The 13,699-nt window shown below is 52.3% G+C and overlaps 5 protein-coding genes across 5 annotated transcripts; 4 read left to right on the top strand and 1 right to left on the bottom strand.

Moving 5' to 3' along the window:
• Nucleotides 1-1,316: 1,316 nt before the first annotated feature.
• J4E92_002223 (uncharacterized protein) lies at nucleotides 1,317-2,300 on the top strand (the record flags this gene model as incomplete). Its single annotated transcript, XM_051493628.1, has 1 exon — nucleotides 1,317-2,300. The coding sequence occupies one exon, from the start codon at nucleotides 1,317-1,319 to the stop codon at nucleotides 2,298-2,300; it is 984 nt and encodes a 327-aa protein (XP_051356859.1).
• A 1,084-nt stretch (nucleotides 2,301-3,384) lies between these two features.
• Nucleotides 3,385-5,490, top strand: J4E92_002222 (uncharacterized protein; the record flags this gene model as incomplete). Its single annotated transcript, XM_051493627.1, has 3 exons — nucleotides 3,385-4,041; nucleotides 4,106-5,370; nucleotides 5,418-5,490. The coding sequence occupies 3 exons, from the start codon at nucleotides 3,385-3,387 to the stop codon at nucleotides 5,488-5,490; spliced, it is 1,995 nt and encodes a 664-aa protein (XP_051356858.1).
• Nucleotides 5,491-6,141: 651 nt separating this feature from the next.
• On the top strand, nucleotides 6,142-6,984 carry J4E92_002221 (uncharacterized protein; the record flags this gene model as incomplete). The annotated part of the gene is made up of 1 exon (XM_051493626.1): nucleotides 6,142-6,984. The coding sequence occupies one exon, from the start codon at nucleotides 6,142-6,144 to the stop codon at nucleotides 6,982-6,984; it is 843 nt and encodes a 280-aa protein (XP_051356857.1).
• A 1,041-nt stretch (nucleotides 6,985-8,025) lies between these two features.
• On the top strand, nucleotides 8,026-9,163 carry J4E92_002220 (uncharacterized protein; the record flags this gene model as incomplete). The annotated part of the gene is made up of 2 exons (XM_051493625.1): nucleotides 8,026-8,701; nucleotides 9,069-9,163. The coding sequence occupies 2 exons, from the start codon at nucleotides 8,026-8,028 to the stop codon at nucleotides 9,161-9,163; spliced, it is 771 nt and encodes a 256-aa protein (XP_051356856.1).
• A 1,268-nt stretch (nucleotides 9,164-10,431) lies between these two features.
• Nucleotides 10,432-12,560, bottom strand: J4E92_002219 (uncharacterized protein; the record flags this gene model as incomplete). Its single annotated transcript, XM_051493624.1, has 4 exons — nucleotides 10,432-11,214; nucleotides 11,262-11,403; nucleotides 11,451-11,890; nucleotides 12,402-12,560. The coding sequence occupies 4 exons, from the start codon at nucleotides 12,558-12,560 to the stop codon at nucleotides 10,432-10,434; spliced, it is 1,524 nt and encodes a 507-aa protein (XP_051356855.1).
• Between the last annotated feature and the right edge of the window lie 1,139 nt (nucleotides 12,561-13,699).

The following is a 13,699-nucleotide window of genomic DNA, read 5'->3' as shown; positions in this document are numbered from 1 at the left end:
ATTGGGCGATACGGGCGCGTTCACGGTCGGGTTGGGTCGTGTCAGGAGTAGTTGACATTGTGATGCTCGAGCAGCGACTGCCGTTCAGCCATTGATGACTTGTTTGATTTGAGCTGCCATGAGCCGGAAGTGCATCGCATGATGCGATGTTGAGGGTGCAGTTGCGAATAGGGCCATTGCTGGTAGCAATGGGTCTAGCAATGACGATGGCATCAAGTGGGGCGACTGACGGTGGCTTGTGCGCTTTGCGCAACGCCTACCCCAGACCGATCCCACAACACCTACACCACGCCCAACATGCCTCTGCGATGGACGGCGTTGGTGGTGGAGAACGCATACTGCGCCGCAATGCTGCAAATGACGGTCGTCGCGATAGCTGTCTGTGCACTCGCACTACTTTTGCGAAGCAAACACTCGTTGCGCGACCATCACCATCATTACCACAATCATGAGCTCTAGGGCTTCTACATCATCTGTTCATCAAGCATTATACCAGCTAACAGTGCGGGCTTCATCTGTGTTTGGAAGTAGATGCTTCGAGGCCTCATCTTCATGTTGCAGGCGTGCGTTTCTGTCGTCAAAGGCTAGCCAGCAGAAGACAGACCACCGCGAGTTGTTCGAGTTTACTTCTGGCAGATGGATGTATACCACCTCACATCATTTCACTCACTCAACTGTTGGCTGACACGAACACGTAGCGTCAACGAGCCTTTGCGCATGGCAGAACGCCGCTTAGTTTTCAACGTCTCCGAACTCAAGAAGGTAGCTGCGAAAGCACTGAACAGACCAGCTTCAGATGTGCACGCGATAGAAAAGATCGCCGAAGGCGGTTTTAATCGCATACTCGAAGTAACAATGAATGATGGCTCGTCGGTACTCGCCCGTCTTCCATACCCATCAACCTTACCACGACGTCTGGCGGTAGCGAGTGAAGTCGCAACGCTGGAATTCCTCCGCACTAACGGGATACCTGTACCGCGCGTTCTGGACTACTCGACTCGTGGAAACGCTGTCGGTGTAGAGTATATGCTGATGGAAAGACTACCAGGGAAGCCTCTCAGTGGTATCTGGTTCAGCTTAGCCGAAGAGGAAAGATGCCATATTCTTCACAAAATAGTCTTGATGGAAACCAAGCTCTTCGCGAACGGGCTTCCCGCCTGTGGCAGCATATACTATCCCCGCGACTTGCCTAACGGTACCTCCTGCATTGATATCCCTGGATCCGATGGCAGCTTGTGCATGGGGCCGTACGCGTCTCAGAGATGGTGGTACGGCGAACGTGGGAATCTAGACATTGACCGAGGCCCTCGCAAGTCATGTTCACTCAAATGTACATTCCGCTGATTCTCATACGTGTAGATGCTAATCCCGAGCTCGTTCTTCGAAGTCATGCCGAGAAGGAGTTGGCGTGGATCCGCAAATACGGACGGCCGCGACACCCATTCTATCGCGAATACGCTGAGTCATTTGGATACAAAAAGCAAGACCCTCAAGACCACGTTCAATCGCTAGGAGATTACATGCGCCTCGTACCTCACCTTGTACCTAAAGACGCGACAGTGCATTCGCCCACCCTCCGGCATCCAGATCTCTCTCCTAATAACATCCTTGTATCTGACGATCTTCAAATCACCGGCTTCATCGACTGGCAGCACTCCGAAGTTCTCCCCGCTTTCCTCGCCGCGGACATACCAGCGGCATTTGCAAACTACGCAGACGAAGAGTCTCGAAGCTTTACGGAGCCCAAACTACCGGAGAATCTTTGTTTCATGGCTGAAAATGAGCGTGCTGAGGCAGAAGAACTATATCGCCGACGACACATACATTTCTGGTACCTTGGCCTGACTCAGGTGCTGAACAAGCCTCATTGGCAGGCTTGTACACACGACGGAACTTTCATGACACGTCAGGTATTTTGCGATGCCGGCGCTCCGTGGGAAGGTGACAATACTCATCTCCAGATCGGTATCGCAGATGTTGTGGAGGAATGGCCAGTGTTTGCATCTGCCGCCGCAGACGGTACGGTTCCGCCATGCCCCATCGTCATATCCAAGCAAGAGATGCAGAGAAGAGCAGATATGCGGAAATCACTGCACGAAGGCAATATGTTTAGGGAAGAATTATGCGAGAAAATGGGTGTATCCCATAGCGGATACACATCGCACGAAGACTTTGACTTAGCGAAAGAAAAAGCAAGCAAGGCAAAGGAATGCATAGTGGACAACCTGAAAGACGACCCGGAGGAACTGGAAAGAGCCTTACTTACTTGGCCTTTTGATGACTATGACGAGAATGAATAAGGTCATTGTTCTCGTCCTCCATGTACACTATTAGCATATGAGCGTTACAGCGTGACGACGTGAATATTGCTCCACTCATGTGATTGTACACCATCCTTCAGAGACACTCGCACAAGACACGTTTGTGACATCGCAAGTTCTGTTGCACGCGCTGTATCTGACAAGCGCCCGTACGTGTGTGGTGGAGGTTGAAGATGGCTATCTGAGTAATGCAGTCGTGCAACTCAATTGCGGGGCCACCTGGCACATCGTTGCGTACAAAGCAGTCGCGCAAGGCTTGCACATGCGATACGTTTCTGCATGCAAGTATCAAGCCTTCATGAAGTTCGTCGTTCACACCTGCTGAGTATGTTCAGCGCACAGGCTTCTGATGCTGCCTGGTCTGTCAGCCTTCTTTTTTGTATACGTCATCACTCCGGATCTCAGGCCACCATCATCATGATCGCGCTTCAGGGGCACAGCCTCATCACCAAACTTCCAGTCCATCCGTCACAGCGGTCGCGCAATTCGACATAGTAGCCTGCATCAGCTGCGGTACACAGCCAAGGCGGAAAGACAGGCGGTACGCGCCAGGAACTGATTTTGGGAACGCGTGGGACGCACACGGCAAATCTCTCACCACCCAGACCGCGCCCTCGCCCGCGCCAAACCACCCCACATCAGCCTTCAACATCATGTGCATCGGGAAGCTTTTGCCTGCTGCATCTTGCGGGCGGTGCTTGGTGCCTGCTCGACTACTGGCTTGGACATGCGATTGATGATGTGCTCTGACGCCTGATTGGCCAGTCCAGGCGTAAGAAAAGAAGAAGCTGAGGCTGAGGCAGTCAACCATTGTCCAAATGTGGGCTACGGCAGGCTCGCTCCTGATGCGTTCGCGGGACGTTGAGTCCTTCCCAGGCTCAGCTCGCGTCTGTACGGATGATGCCTTATAACAAGGCTTCGCACCGTTTACCCGCTCATCACAACTGCATCTTGTTCGATAAGACACCATCTGGACAATCGAACGAAAGTTCCTTCACGGAAAGCACGACTTGAGATCATCAAACACAGCACCTGTGGAAAGATCAACTAACTGGCTGGCAAAATGACATACGCCGAGCGCCTTCCATTGTTGGACGAGAAGGCCGCACATGCCTATCAACTGCAGAGGGAGGATGAGACTTTCCAAAACTCGACGAAATCAGCGGAGCGAAGTTTAAGCGACATCATACGCCACGTTGTTCTACTACCTCTTCTCTGCGGCTTCGCCGTATACGGATCCTATACCTTTTGCAGACAACATCTTATCAAGGATATCATGTTATCGGTGCCAGCACATGACAGCTCCACTTCTTTCAACTACACATGTCTACCAGGACAGGCTTGTTGGCCGACCATGAACGATTGGAACGCTTTCAATCAGAGCATCAACGGCAACCTCCGACTGACGGTACCTTGGGCCGCCCCGTGCTATTCAGATCCGTCGAGCACGCAATGTCAAGAGATTGCGAAGAACTACGGCGATGGCGTCTCACGCACGAATCACTATGGATCGACGGAGTTCCTCGACTGGGAGAAGTGCGACACGTCGCAATGTGCACTTAACTCTTTCAATACCACAGAACCTGTTTCCGGTACCTGCTCGCTTGGCAGACTCTCCTCATACCATGTTAAAGCTGATACTGGGCATGATATCAGCAAGACCTTGCACTTTGTGCGCAAGCATGGAATTCGCGTTTCGATCAAGAATACTGGACATGACGTAAGTTTTGACTGTACGAAGTGCATGTGAGACATATACTGACTTCGTATCTCTACTTCTGCAGTACTACGGCCGATCAACCGCGCCAAATTCTTTGGCGATCTGGACTCACAACATGAAGGACACCCAGTATCACGAGACGTTCCAGCCCAAAGGCTGCCAGACTCGCTATGACAACATTGGAGAGATTGGTGCCGGTGTCCAGGCCCAGGAGGCGTGGGAGGCCTTTGAACCTCATGGCATGCATGTCACTGTTGGAGCCGTCGCCTCTGTCGGCATCGCTGGTGGATACGGTCAAGGAGGTGGTCATGGTCCGCTGGGTCCTAAATACGGCTTGATGGTCGACCAGGCTGTCGAATTCGACCTCGTCACTGCCGACGGGGAACAGCGTACCATAAACGAATGCAACGACCCTGATCTATTCTGGGCAATGCGCGGAGGTGGAGGCGGCACTTATGCTGTGCTCACATCTTACAAGTTCCAGCTCCACCCGGCCGATCCTATCAACGTATACAGCTTCCAAGCTCACTTTCCCGCGCCGAAGAACATCACCGAGTCGAAGGTACATCGCGACATCATCACAGGGCTTGCTGCGAACCAAACGCTATTTGCCAAGCATGGAATCGCCGGATACAATTTTGTGCTCTCAGATCGTGTCGTGTTCTTGCAGGTCCTGCCCTCTAATGACACGGAGGCGATCAAAGACATCACGTCCCAATGGCACGACTTCTTGACGAACTACTCCGGTCTCAGCATCACCGAAAATGAATATCACTCCTTCAAGAAGTTCTCGCAGTGGCATGAGTTCACGGAAAGACCCGAGATATCTCGCAATGGACCCGTGGGTCTAGGCTTCAATGGCGCGGGGCGCTTCATCCCCAAGAGTCTCTTCAACTCGTCCCACAATATCGACCGGCTCGTCACTGCAGTCCTCACCGCCATGCAATTTTCACGTGTCAACCATGGCAGTGGAGGCGCACAGTTCTACGCTACCGGACCAGACAACACTCCTGACAACGGTAAGACCAGCGTAAACCCCATCTGGCGAGACTCGCTATGGGAAATAGTCATGGGTCAATTTTGGACGACTGCTACATCGCCAGCGGCTCGCTCGCAAATCCAAAAGACTGTCTCTGCTACGATGGACATCTTGAAAGCCGTCACACCGGATGGTGGGTGCTACTCGAACGAAGGTGATTGGACCGAGGAGAACTGGCAACAAACGTTCTTTGGGGTGCACTACGAGAGATTGCTCGCCGTGAAGAGGCGCTACGATCCAACAAATCTGTTCAACTGTTGGAAGTGTGTGGGTTGGACGGGATATGATGAGTGAGTATCATGGTCTAGATCTTGCAAACAAGAGCTAACTGCCACAGTCCAATGTACTCCTGCTATGCGCAAACTCGACAGGAGCCGAGGCCTTCCGTGCCTCTTGGGCCTGTTGGATGAGCGGATCGCTTATCAGCGACTACCTCCATGTTTAGCAGTCAACGTCGCGCAAGCCATGGCCGTCATTTTTGTCTTACCCTGGAACTTTGCGGTGTCTTTCTTCTTGGACTGTCTTGCTAAAACCATCATTGTTTTTGTTTGCATCGCAAAGCAATTTACACTATTCACATTCAGGCAAACTCCCGCCCCCATCTCTTGTGTCACTTTCGGGGCCAACATGCACGTGCGGTGCGCCGCCGCCCGGTGTGTTGCCACCGCCGCAACGCGAGTGCAACCTGGTGAGCTTCACCGGCTCGTGGAAGAGCAACGTGTGGGGGCCGTGTGTGTTGCGTCTCCGTTTGTGCTCATCTAAGGCCTTGCCATTGGCAGGCCTCTGATTGGCCGGCCCCCATTTATTCACCGGCTGTCCAACGGGGCCAACGCGCCCCAACGTGGCATATAATTGTTATCCACGCTCACTTGCGCTTTCAGATCCCCGGGTGACGCAGAATCATAACAATAACAACAACAGTTTCCCCAGCGACTTTTACTCCCACACTCCTTTACCTGCTCCGACCCACATAACGCGACACTCAACTGCCTCACTATACTCACTCGAACCCGTTTCTACTTACGCCATCAGGTCCAGAATCTGATTCAAGATCACTCACGATGCACTTCAACGTCATCGTTGCGCTTGCGCTGCCGCTACTCGCCGCAGGTGCCCATATCGGACGTCGCCATGATCGCCATCATGAGAAGGTGGATCGCCGCGCCATTCAGACAGACGTTGTTTTCGTCACAGAAACTATCATCAAGACCGTCACCATCGAGTCGGCTGCAAGCTCTGCGGCCTCTAGCTGCACGGTTACTACCACGGCTGCAGCGCCAGAACTGTCCATGACTGTCAAGCTCCCCGACAAGGGCATTCCTGACGACGCATCTACTTCCACGTCTTCTGTTGCTCCTTCAGTTGCTCCTCCGTCTTCTTCAGGTGGTCCATACGCTACTCTCGATTCCATTCCAAACCAGGCCATCATCGTCAACTCATGTGACTACGATGTTTACGTGTCCTCTATCGGCGATGAGGAGAGATGCGACAACGGACCGGGCAGCGAGTGCGTACCGATACCCGCTAACAGTATCTATACTGAAGCAATCCGTACCTGTCACAAGTCTGGTATCTCACTAAAGGTCGCAAAGGCTAAGGATATGGCCCTCCCAATGCAATTCGAATACACAGTCTGGGATGACCACGTCAAGGTATCTTACGACATTTCGTATCTCGATTGTATGACCAAGAACGGGACCAACTTTGACAACTGCGCCGGCCACGAGAAAGGCATTCAAGCCGCTGCCAAGGACGGCCCAGTCTTCCAATGTGTCGCAAATGAGCCGTGCGCTCAACAGGCCTACGTCGTTCCCGAATTCGGATACTTGCCTGACGCCCCAGTTGGCGGTTCGACCATCGACAAGGGCGTTGCCTTTGAGATCTGCGCCGGGAACAGATCGTGAGCGTCGCCGCCACGTGGAAAGAAATTACGAACATAAGGTCACGACCTGAACTTTTCTTTCCCGTGTCAACCCAACGAAGGGATCCGGCTATCTCTTTCACGAACATGATGGAGCAAGAGAGTGTGTGTTGTCTGACTACAACGATGTCTTTTCAACACTTTCTAACAATCTACGGCAGGCCCTGGATAACGTTTCGAGGTAGACAACTACATGGCCTCATGTTTTTTTCTCTTCTTTGGTTTTCTTTTCATTGTATACTCTTGACTTCAAGGCTTTTTTATCTCCTTCTTCTTCGAACAAGGGCATACACGAGGGGCGTTGGAGGATTTTGGGATATGATGCTGGCGCATGGATAGCAGCGGATGGCAGCCGGTGCTGGTGGTTTCCCTCATCTGGATATTTTCACTATCAGGATAAGATAGTTTGCTTGCAAGCCTCAATCAAGAGCATAGCACAAACTCTTCTTACGCCATGCCGTGATTTTGGTCATTTGAGGGCCCGGTGTCCGATGACATGCACGCGACGCTCAGACATCTCGGAGTCCTATGCGCAGCTTCGCCGCAACGTGGTACCCACCCATGCACTGCCAACCATGGTTGGCTCCAACTTTCGTACAACGTCTCGCGGCGTGGACACCGCGACGATTACCGCTCGATTTTGTTACATCATTACCTGCATGCGCTCGACCCGAAGTCATCGCCGTACTCAAGCATACCACGACTAGATAAGTCCACGATGTAGGATTTGGATGTTTACTGACCCATAAACTACTCATGATGGATTACTCACTTCTTCAGTCATGCACTGCGCTGTCATGAACATCCTCTTTTCCTATGCAAATGTCTTCTCCTCTTCGCATTCTTCTTCTTTCATACACTTGTGCCCTCCTAATACGCCCATCGCCGTTGTAAAGCTTCTCGTAATACTAACATTCTTCTCGAAACCAACCTCTCCATAACGACGCATAGGCACCCAACTTCACACTACCAAAGCACGGTCGAAAATCGCTGTGCCACAAACCAACACCGACGAAATTCCAACATGGCCGTACTACGCGCATGCTCGCCCATTGCAACGGCCTTGGTCGCTCTGCTTCTCCTACCGAGACCTGTTACAGCAGTGCCGCATAACCACGGGCACAAACACGTGCACCGACATGTCTCGTCAGCCAACGACCTCATCACTCTGGGCCCTGAGTCGCTGGCACGTCGAGACACATCATTGAACGTTGGAGATCTCCCACGCTACAGCGAGGAGGATCTCATCAAACACGCGAGCACATGCGCTCGGGGACCAGAACAACTTCCCCTCAACCCGGGCGTACCCAGACCCGTCGAGATCACCAAGATACCAGAACTCGATCTCTTCCCACCGCCAGAGAGTGTACCTGGTATTCTGACCATGCACAACTATTGTGGGTACGACCTTTACTGGTTCCACTTCCACGACACGGAATTTGAACATGGAAGTTTGCCTGCCGGGGGGACTGAGGCCAGACCGCTCGCGGGCAAGGTCATGAAAGTGTCCAAGACGACGCCCATGTCTCACGAACTGCAAGTCGAATATGCCCCTAAGACTAATGGCGAATTGTGGTATAATCTCAGTCTGATCAATTGTATCGCTTGGCAGAATGGGAAGCTCACTACCGATACGTCAGGGTGCGCGGGTCATGAAGCAGGATTGCAGCTGGGTCAGAATGGCGGGCTGGCCTTCCAGTGTGAGGCTAACAAGTGGTGTGATGATCAGGCATATTTTTATAATGGAGTAAGTCGCAGCAGTGGCTTCGATGAGAGCGATACGCTAACTTTACCTACTGTAGGAAAACATCTGCGGCAAGGAAAATGCAATCTACGTGGGCACAATTGATCAAGGTCTTACTGTCGAGTTTTGTGCTAGTATGAAGCCCTAGCGTTTCGTCAGAGCTGTGCGGCTATGTATTCCTCAACATCTCGTTGCGCCTGTCATTCGTTTCGGTCGTGGACCCTGGTCTCTGTCTAGCTTGGTGGTCAAGGAATGGGTTGTCTTTCCTTCAGGCGTACCTTCGCTGTTCCTACCGATATATAATGAAATGTAATTTTTACCAGGTCGTTCTTACACCTCATTCGGGGTCAACGCTGAATACCGGGAAACCTACATCAACGCTACATCTTCTCATTTGCTTATTGTTGGCTCATCGTAGGCTGCACGCTTCAGGCTTGTTCAGCGTTGTCCTTGTATGAGTAGCTCACTCTTTCCATCGACCTGATCAGCCCAGCCGACTTCTAAAAAACCTCCTCAACGTTCCCACAGCTCCATCAACCAACGTCTGCTCACAAGAATCCGACTCAACATGCTGAAACAAGCTCGACAGTTTCGCCATTGACGCATCGCAAGTTGGACACTTGAAGGGATCGGCGTGACTTTGCGAATCGCCGTAGTCGAGAAGATCATAAATACAACACTCGCCGCATACGAAATTAGGCCATTTACGGCACACAGCTGCAAGCATGTTTAGATTAACGTAATTGAAATTGCTGCAGGTGCCGCGTTCGAGATGGATGATCTGTTACGGTGAGTAGCGGACCGAAGTGAGTGTGGGTACAAGACTTACCATGCCGCCATATGTTTTGAACATATCGTCACATTTAAAACACTTATACTGTGGTATACGATGAGACTGCCGGTGCTGCGTATTCTCAGCACACCACACCTACCCAGTCGAAGTTTCGCAGCCTACTTGATGCAGCTGGCTTGGCGTATCAAAGTGCCGCTCGCATTTTGTACACACGTTGAATTCGTGAAGATGTTCGTAGAACTCGTCGCAATCAAGTTCCCAGTGCCCTCCGTTTCCGTTGCCGCAGCCTTTGCACACAGAGCGGCAATCTTCTTGACGACAATGTTCGAGCAAGTCGTGCCAAGTAGCGCCGTCGTAGTGGCATTCTGGACACTCGTGGTGGTTCCGAGAGTCGCGTTCGTGTTGAATGAGTGCGCCGAATGAACCAAAGGTACGCTGGCAGCGCTCGCACTCACTGCTCGTTGTCAGTGCATGATGAATACGCAGAGTGATTACCTACAAGCTCCATACCATAATTGACGGTCGGATACCAGATCCTCGCCGGTGCGGCGATTGTGTGCTTGATATGTGTTTGAGATGAGCTATTGCATTCGAAGTGAGGATTATATGCATGTCGGTAATCACGGAAATTCCCGACGCTCGGATGCTCGCCGGTGGGGTATACAGCGTGTCCTCTCCATCTAATCCAGCTCGGTCAACTGTCACCAGTCCACGATACAAACCAAGTCAGAGGGAAATGTTATGGTAGTTGCTTCTCCCTGGCTCACTAAGAATGATATGCCAGAAATGATAAAAGTCCTAATTCTGTCATGCGGTCGGAAGAAGTCGTACGCGGGGGTTGGGAGCGATAGCATATTCCTAAACTGAAGATCTAGTTAAATATAGCTGCACCTCTAAGAAGTCCATTCCTTAAACGCCTTCTGCTTTTGCCTGCTATTCCACTGCAGAGTCCTCGAGATACTATCGATCCAATCCGTTCTCCTCTTGTTCAGTGGCAGCACGCTGGGGAACGGGAAGCGACTTGCGCTAATCGTAACGTAGTCGCCAGGCTTGAGTTCGACCCTTTCTCTGCCGTCAAAGCTGGCCCAAGAACTTGTTCTCGCGTCGTATGGTACACCGCACCGGAGTACGATGGTATCGGGAAGGATGATAGGTCTGAACGAGAGCGTATGTGCGCAGATGGCGGTAACGAGGACCACAGGGTTGTCGGGGTGGCAGAGCGATCCGCCTGCAGCAAGGTTGTACGCAGTCGAGCCCGTAGGCGTAGACACGCAAATACCGTCAGCCTGCACAGTCGTGAAATGCTCGTCGTCTCCGAACAGCTCGATGGACGACATTGTAGGGTTTGGGCCCCGGTCTACGACCACCTCGTTCAAGATGTTATGTGTACCATCGGAGTAGTGGGTATGGTGGTCGTCGATTTCCTCCCCGATAAGTTCTTCGACCAGATCGCGACCCTCGCCGTCGCGTTGTTGGGATCGCATGACGGTAGCTTCGAAGCGGAGGCGCAGGCTGACTGTAATGCCGTCCGCGAAGGCGGTAGATAGGGATTGTGGGTATAGTTCGAAATCGAATTTGGTGAGGAAGCCGAGCGAGCCTAGTGAGAAGGAAATCGTTGGAGGTACGATGCGCTGGAAGAGCCATGACGCATACAAGACTGTGCCGTCACCACCCAGCTGTGTTGTCATTAGCCTTGAAGACTCCGCAGTATGACATGTCTTACCGCGAGGACAATGTCAAAGGTCTGTGGCTTTTGAGCGCACATCTCGTTGGTCCAGAATTTGAGCCGCCCTTGAAACCCCTCGTTCTCCAACAGCCCAGCGGCGTCGAATAGCTTGTTGTCCTCCAGCGTCTGCTCGACGTAGCTATGTCTCGTTAATCGTGTCCGTTGCTAGGCAAAACTAGCACATACACCGTATGCTCCGAGCTCTTCCGCAGAAGCCAGTCGGTCACCTCGCGCGAGTTCTTGATCAAGGCCTCGTCGTGCGCTTTGCCGAGGATGAAGATGTTCTTCACATGCAGCTTCAGCCTGATCTGTGACAGCTTCTTGGACAGCTCGCGTATTCCAAACGCCATATCTGACAGCTCCTTCTTGGTCAACAGCCGCGAATGTTGCGTCTGCTCCGAGCGCGCCGAGGCAGGGTCTTTGTCGACGCGCCGTTCCTGCGCGAGGCCTTCGTGCGATTGGGAGTGATCTTGTACGGGCAAGCCATCGTGCTTTTCGAGAAGGGAGTGTACGATACACGCGGTGGTACGGCGACCGTTCTCGGGGCGGGACGTCATCTTGCCAGAGGGTGGGGGTGCGAGCGAGGCTTTGCGACGATGGCCGCTATATCCGCCTTCGAAGACGACCTGCGATTATTGGTCAGCGCGTGGAGGAAGGGTGCAGTGGAGTAGGTACCTCTAGCGCATCGTCACGGCTGGTCACCTTGGTGATATTCTTGGTGTCTTGGTCTCCAAGCTCGCTCTCCATGAGGAAGTTAGCTTCAACGCGTCGTTATGACGTTTGGGGGGTGCATAGGTACCTCGATTGCTTCCTGAACGCCAGGGCTCAGCTGGTCGAAATAACTCGTCGCCATGGCTGAAGTGCGCAAATAGTCCTGCGATTGAAAGGGCCAAGAGACACGGCTGCCCTTTTGTAGCCTCGCTGTAGCGCGTGCGTAATGTCCCAGGTGCAACAGTAACTGCGGTTCTCGGCCCACTTTCCGAGGGGCAGGCACGCCCGGCCCCGCTTGCTTCCAATCATGTCCGCGCAACGCCGATGAGATCAGCCACCGGCGTCCTTACTCATGCCTTTGCTCAACCACGACCATTTTCATGGTGGTAGTCTTGCTGACAAAGGATGCTAAAGCGGGACTTCCACTGATTCTAGCACTTCCTCGATCACATCCTCAACCGTGACACCTTCAAGGACTGCCTTGACTGCCTCGAGCGAGCTACCCCATTGCATGCTGCGCTCGTTCTCTGGTGCAGTAATGACAATGCGATGTGGGTATATTTTGCGAGCGGCAAGGGCGATCATAGATGGAGAGATGTAATCGAGGCCGTGAAGTGGGGCGAGCGTACTGCTGGGGTCAGTATCGTCTTGATGAGATTGTGAACCACTCACTGTGCCAGCGTGTTGAAGTGTCTTGTGGCCAAAGCAGAGATGCCTCCTGCCACTGCTCGATGCAGTCGCATGAACACGATAATGTTGTATAGATAGGCTCTTACTTCAGAACTGATTCTGACTTGCGACACCAGTTTCGTCAAGGTCTCGAGCTCCTGCTCTTGTCAGTACAGAACGGGCATACTATGGTCGACATACATCAGGTAGGAATAATGCTTGCTGCGGCTTAAGCTTCCCCGGTTGGAACGGCGGCGTGCGAACCACAGAAGACATTGATGCGCCGTCGTCTGACGCATGATTCTTCTCCTGTAGCTCTTCAAGATTTGGCAGTCCATCATCTGCCTGATGCTTGTGTGAGATAAAAAATTGGTCATTCTGTAGCATTGTTAGACTTTGCATCTAGATTGTAGGGTCGGCATACCAAATGCATTGTTAGGCGCGGTGTATCTGGAGCATTCAAAGCGATGAATAGGAACGGCTTTGGAGCCGCATGTACTGCTGTCCTCGTGAAGTTCCGCTTGCCTCGTATCAGCTGTCTATCATTAGTTATGCTCGAGCAGAAAAGACGGTGGATGCACCTCCAAGGCCTGAATCTGAACCTGCGGGTTCGCCCGGTTGAGGTTTCTTGCGATTACAATGTTCGCGATGCGTTGGTTGTCCAATGGACTGAACGGTTTGGATGACCTCGATGTATGTCCGCCAGGTTTCCCAGGTGATACTGAGATGGACGAAAACTGGCTAGACATTAGTCGCTGGCAAATCAGCCTACACGAGCACAAGTTACCTCTCCTCTACCACGCCCAGTTTTGTTGCCGAAGTAGTCGTTCTCTTCTCCTCTGACAAGGATTCCGCTTCCAAAATCGTCCAGCGTGGTATGCTCGGTGCAATCCAGTACAGCCCATGTTAGTCCAAAAGTATTGGTAGCGACCTATTGTTATCAGCACGTAAGCGATCTCACAGTGGGAAGCAACTCACAAGCTTCAATTCCTCCAGCACGTCACGGGTCAGTTGCCTTTCCGCTTCGATGATGCAATGTTGATCCGCGACCAAGC

The sequence above is a fragment of the Alternaria infectoria genome (genome assembly GCF_024043175.1).
Source record: "Alternaria infectoria strain BMP 0036 chromosome Unknown scaffold_2, whole genome shotgun sequence".
Classification (NCBI taxonomy): Eukaryota; Fungi; Ascomycota; class Dothideomycetes; order Pleosporales; family Pleosporaceae; genus Alternaria; species Alternaria infectoria.
The sequence above is the reverse complement of the archived record's forward strand: the minus strand, read 5'-3'. Positions and strand labels throughout refer to the sequence as shown.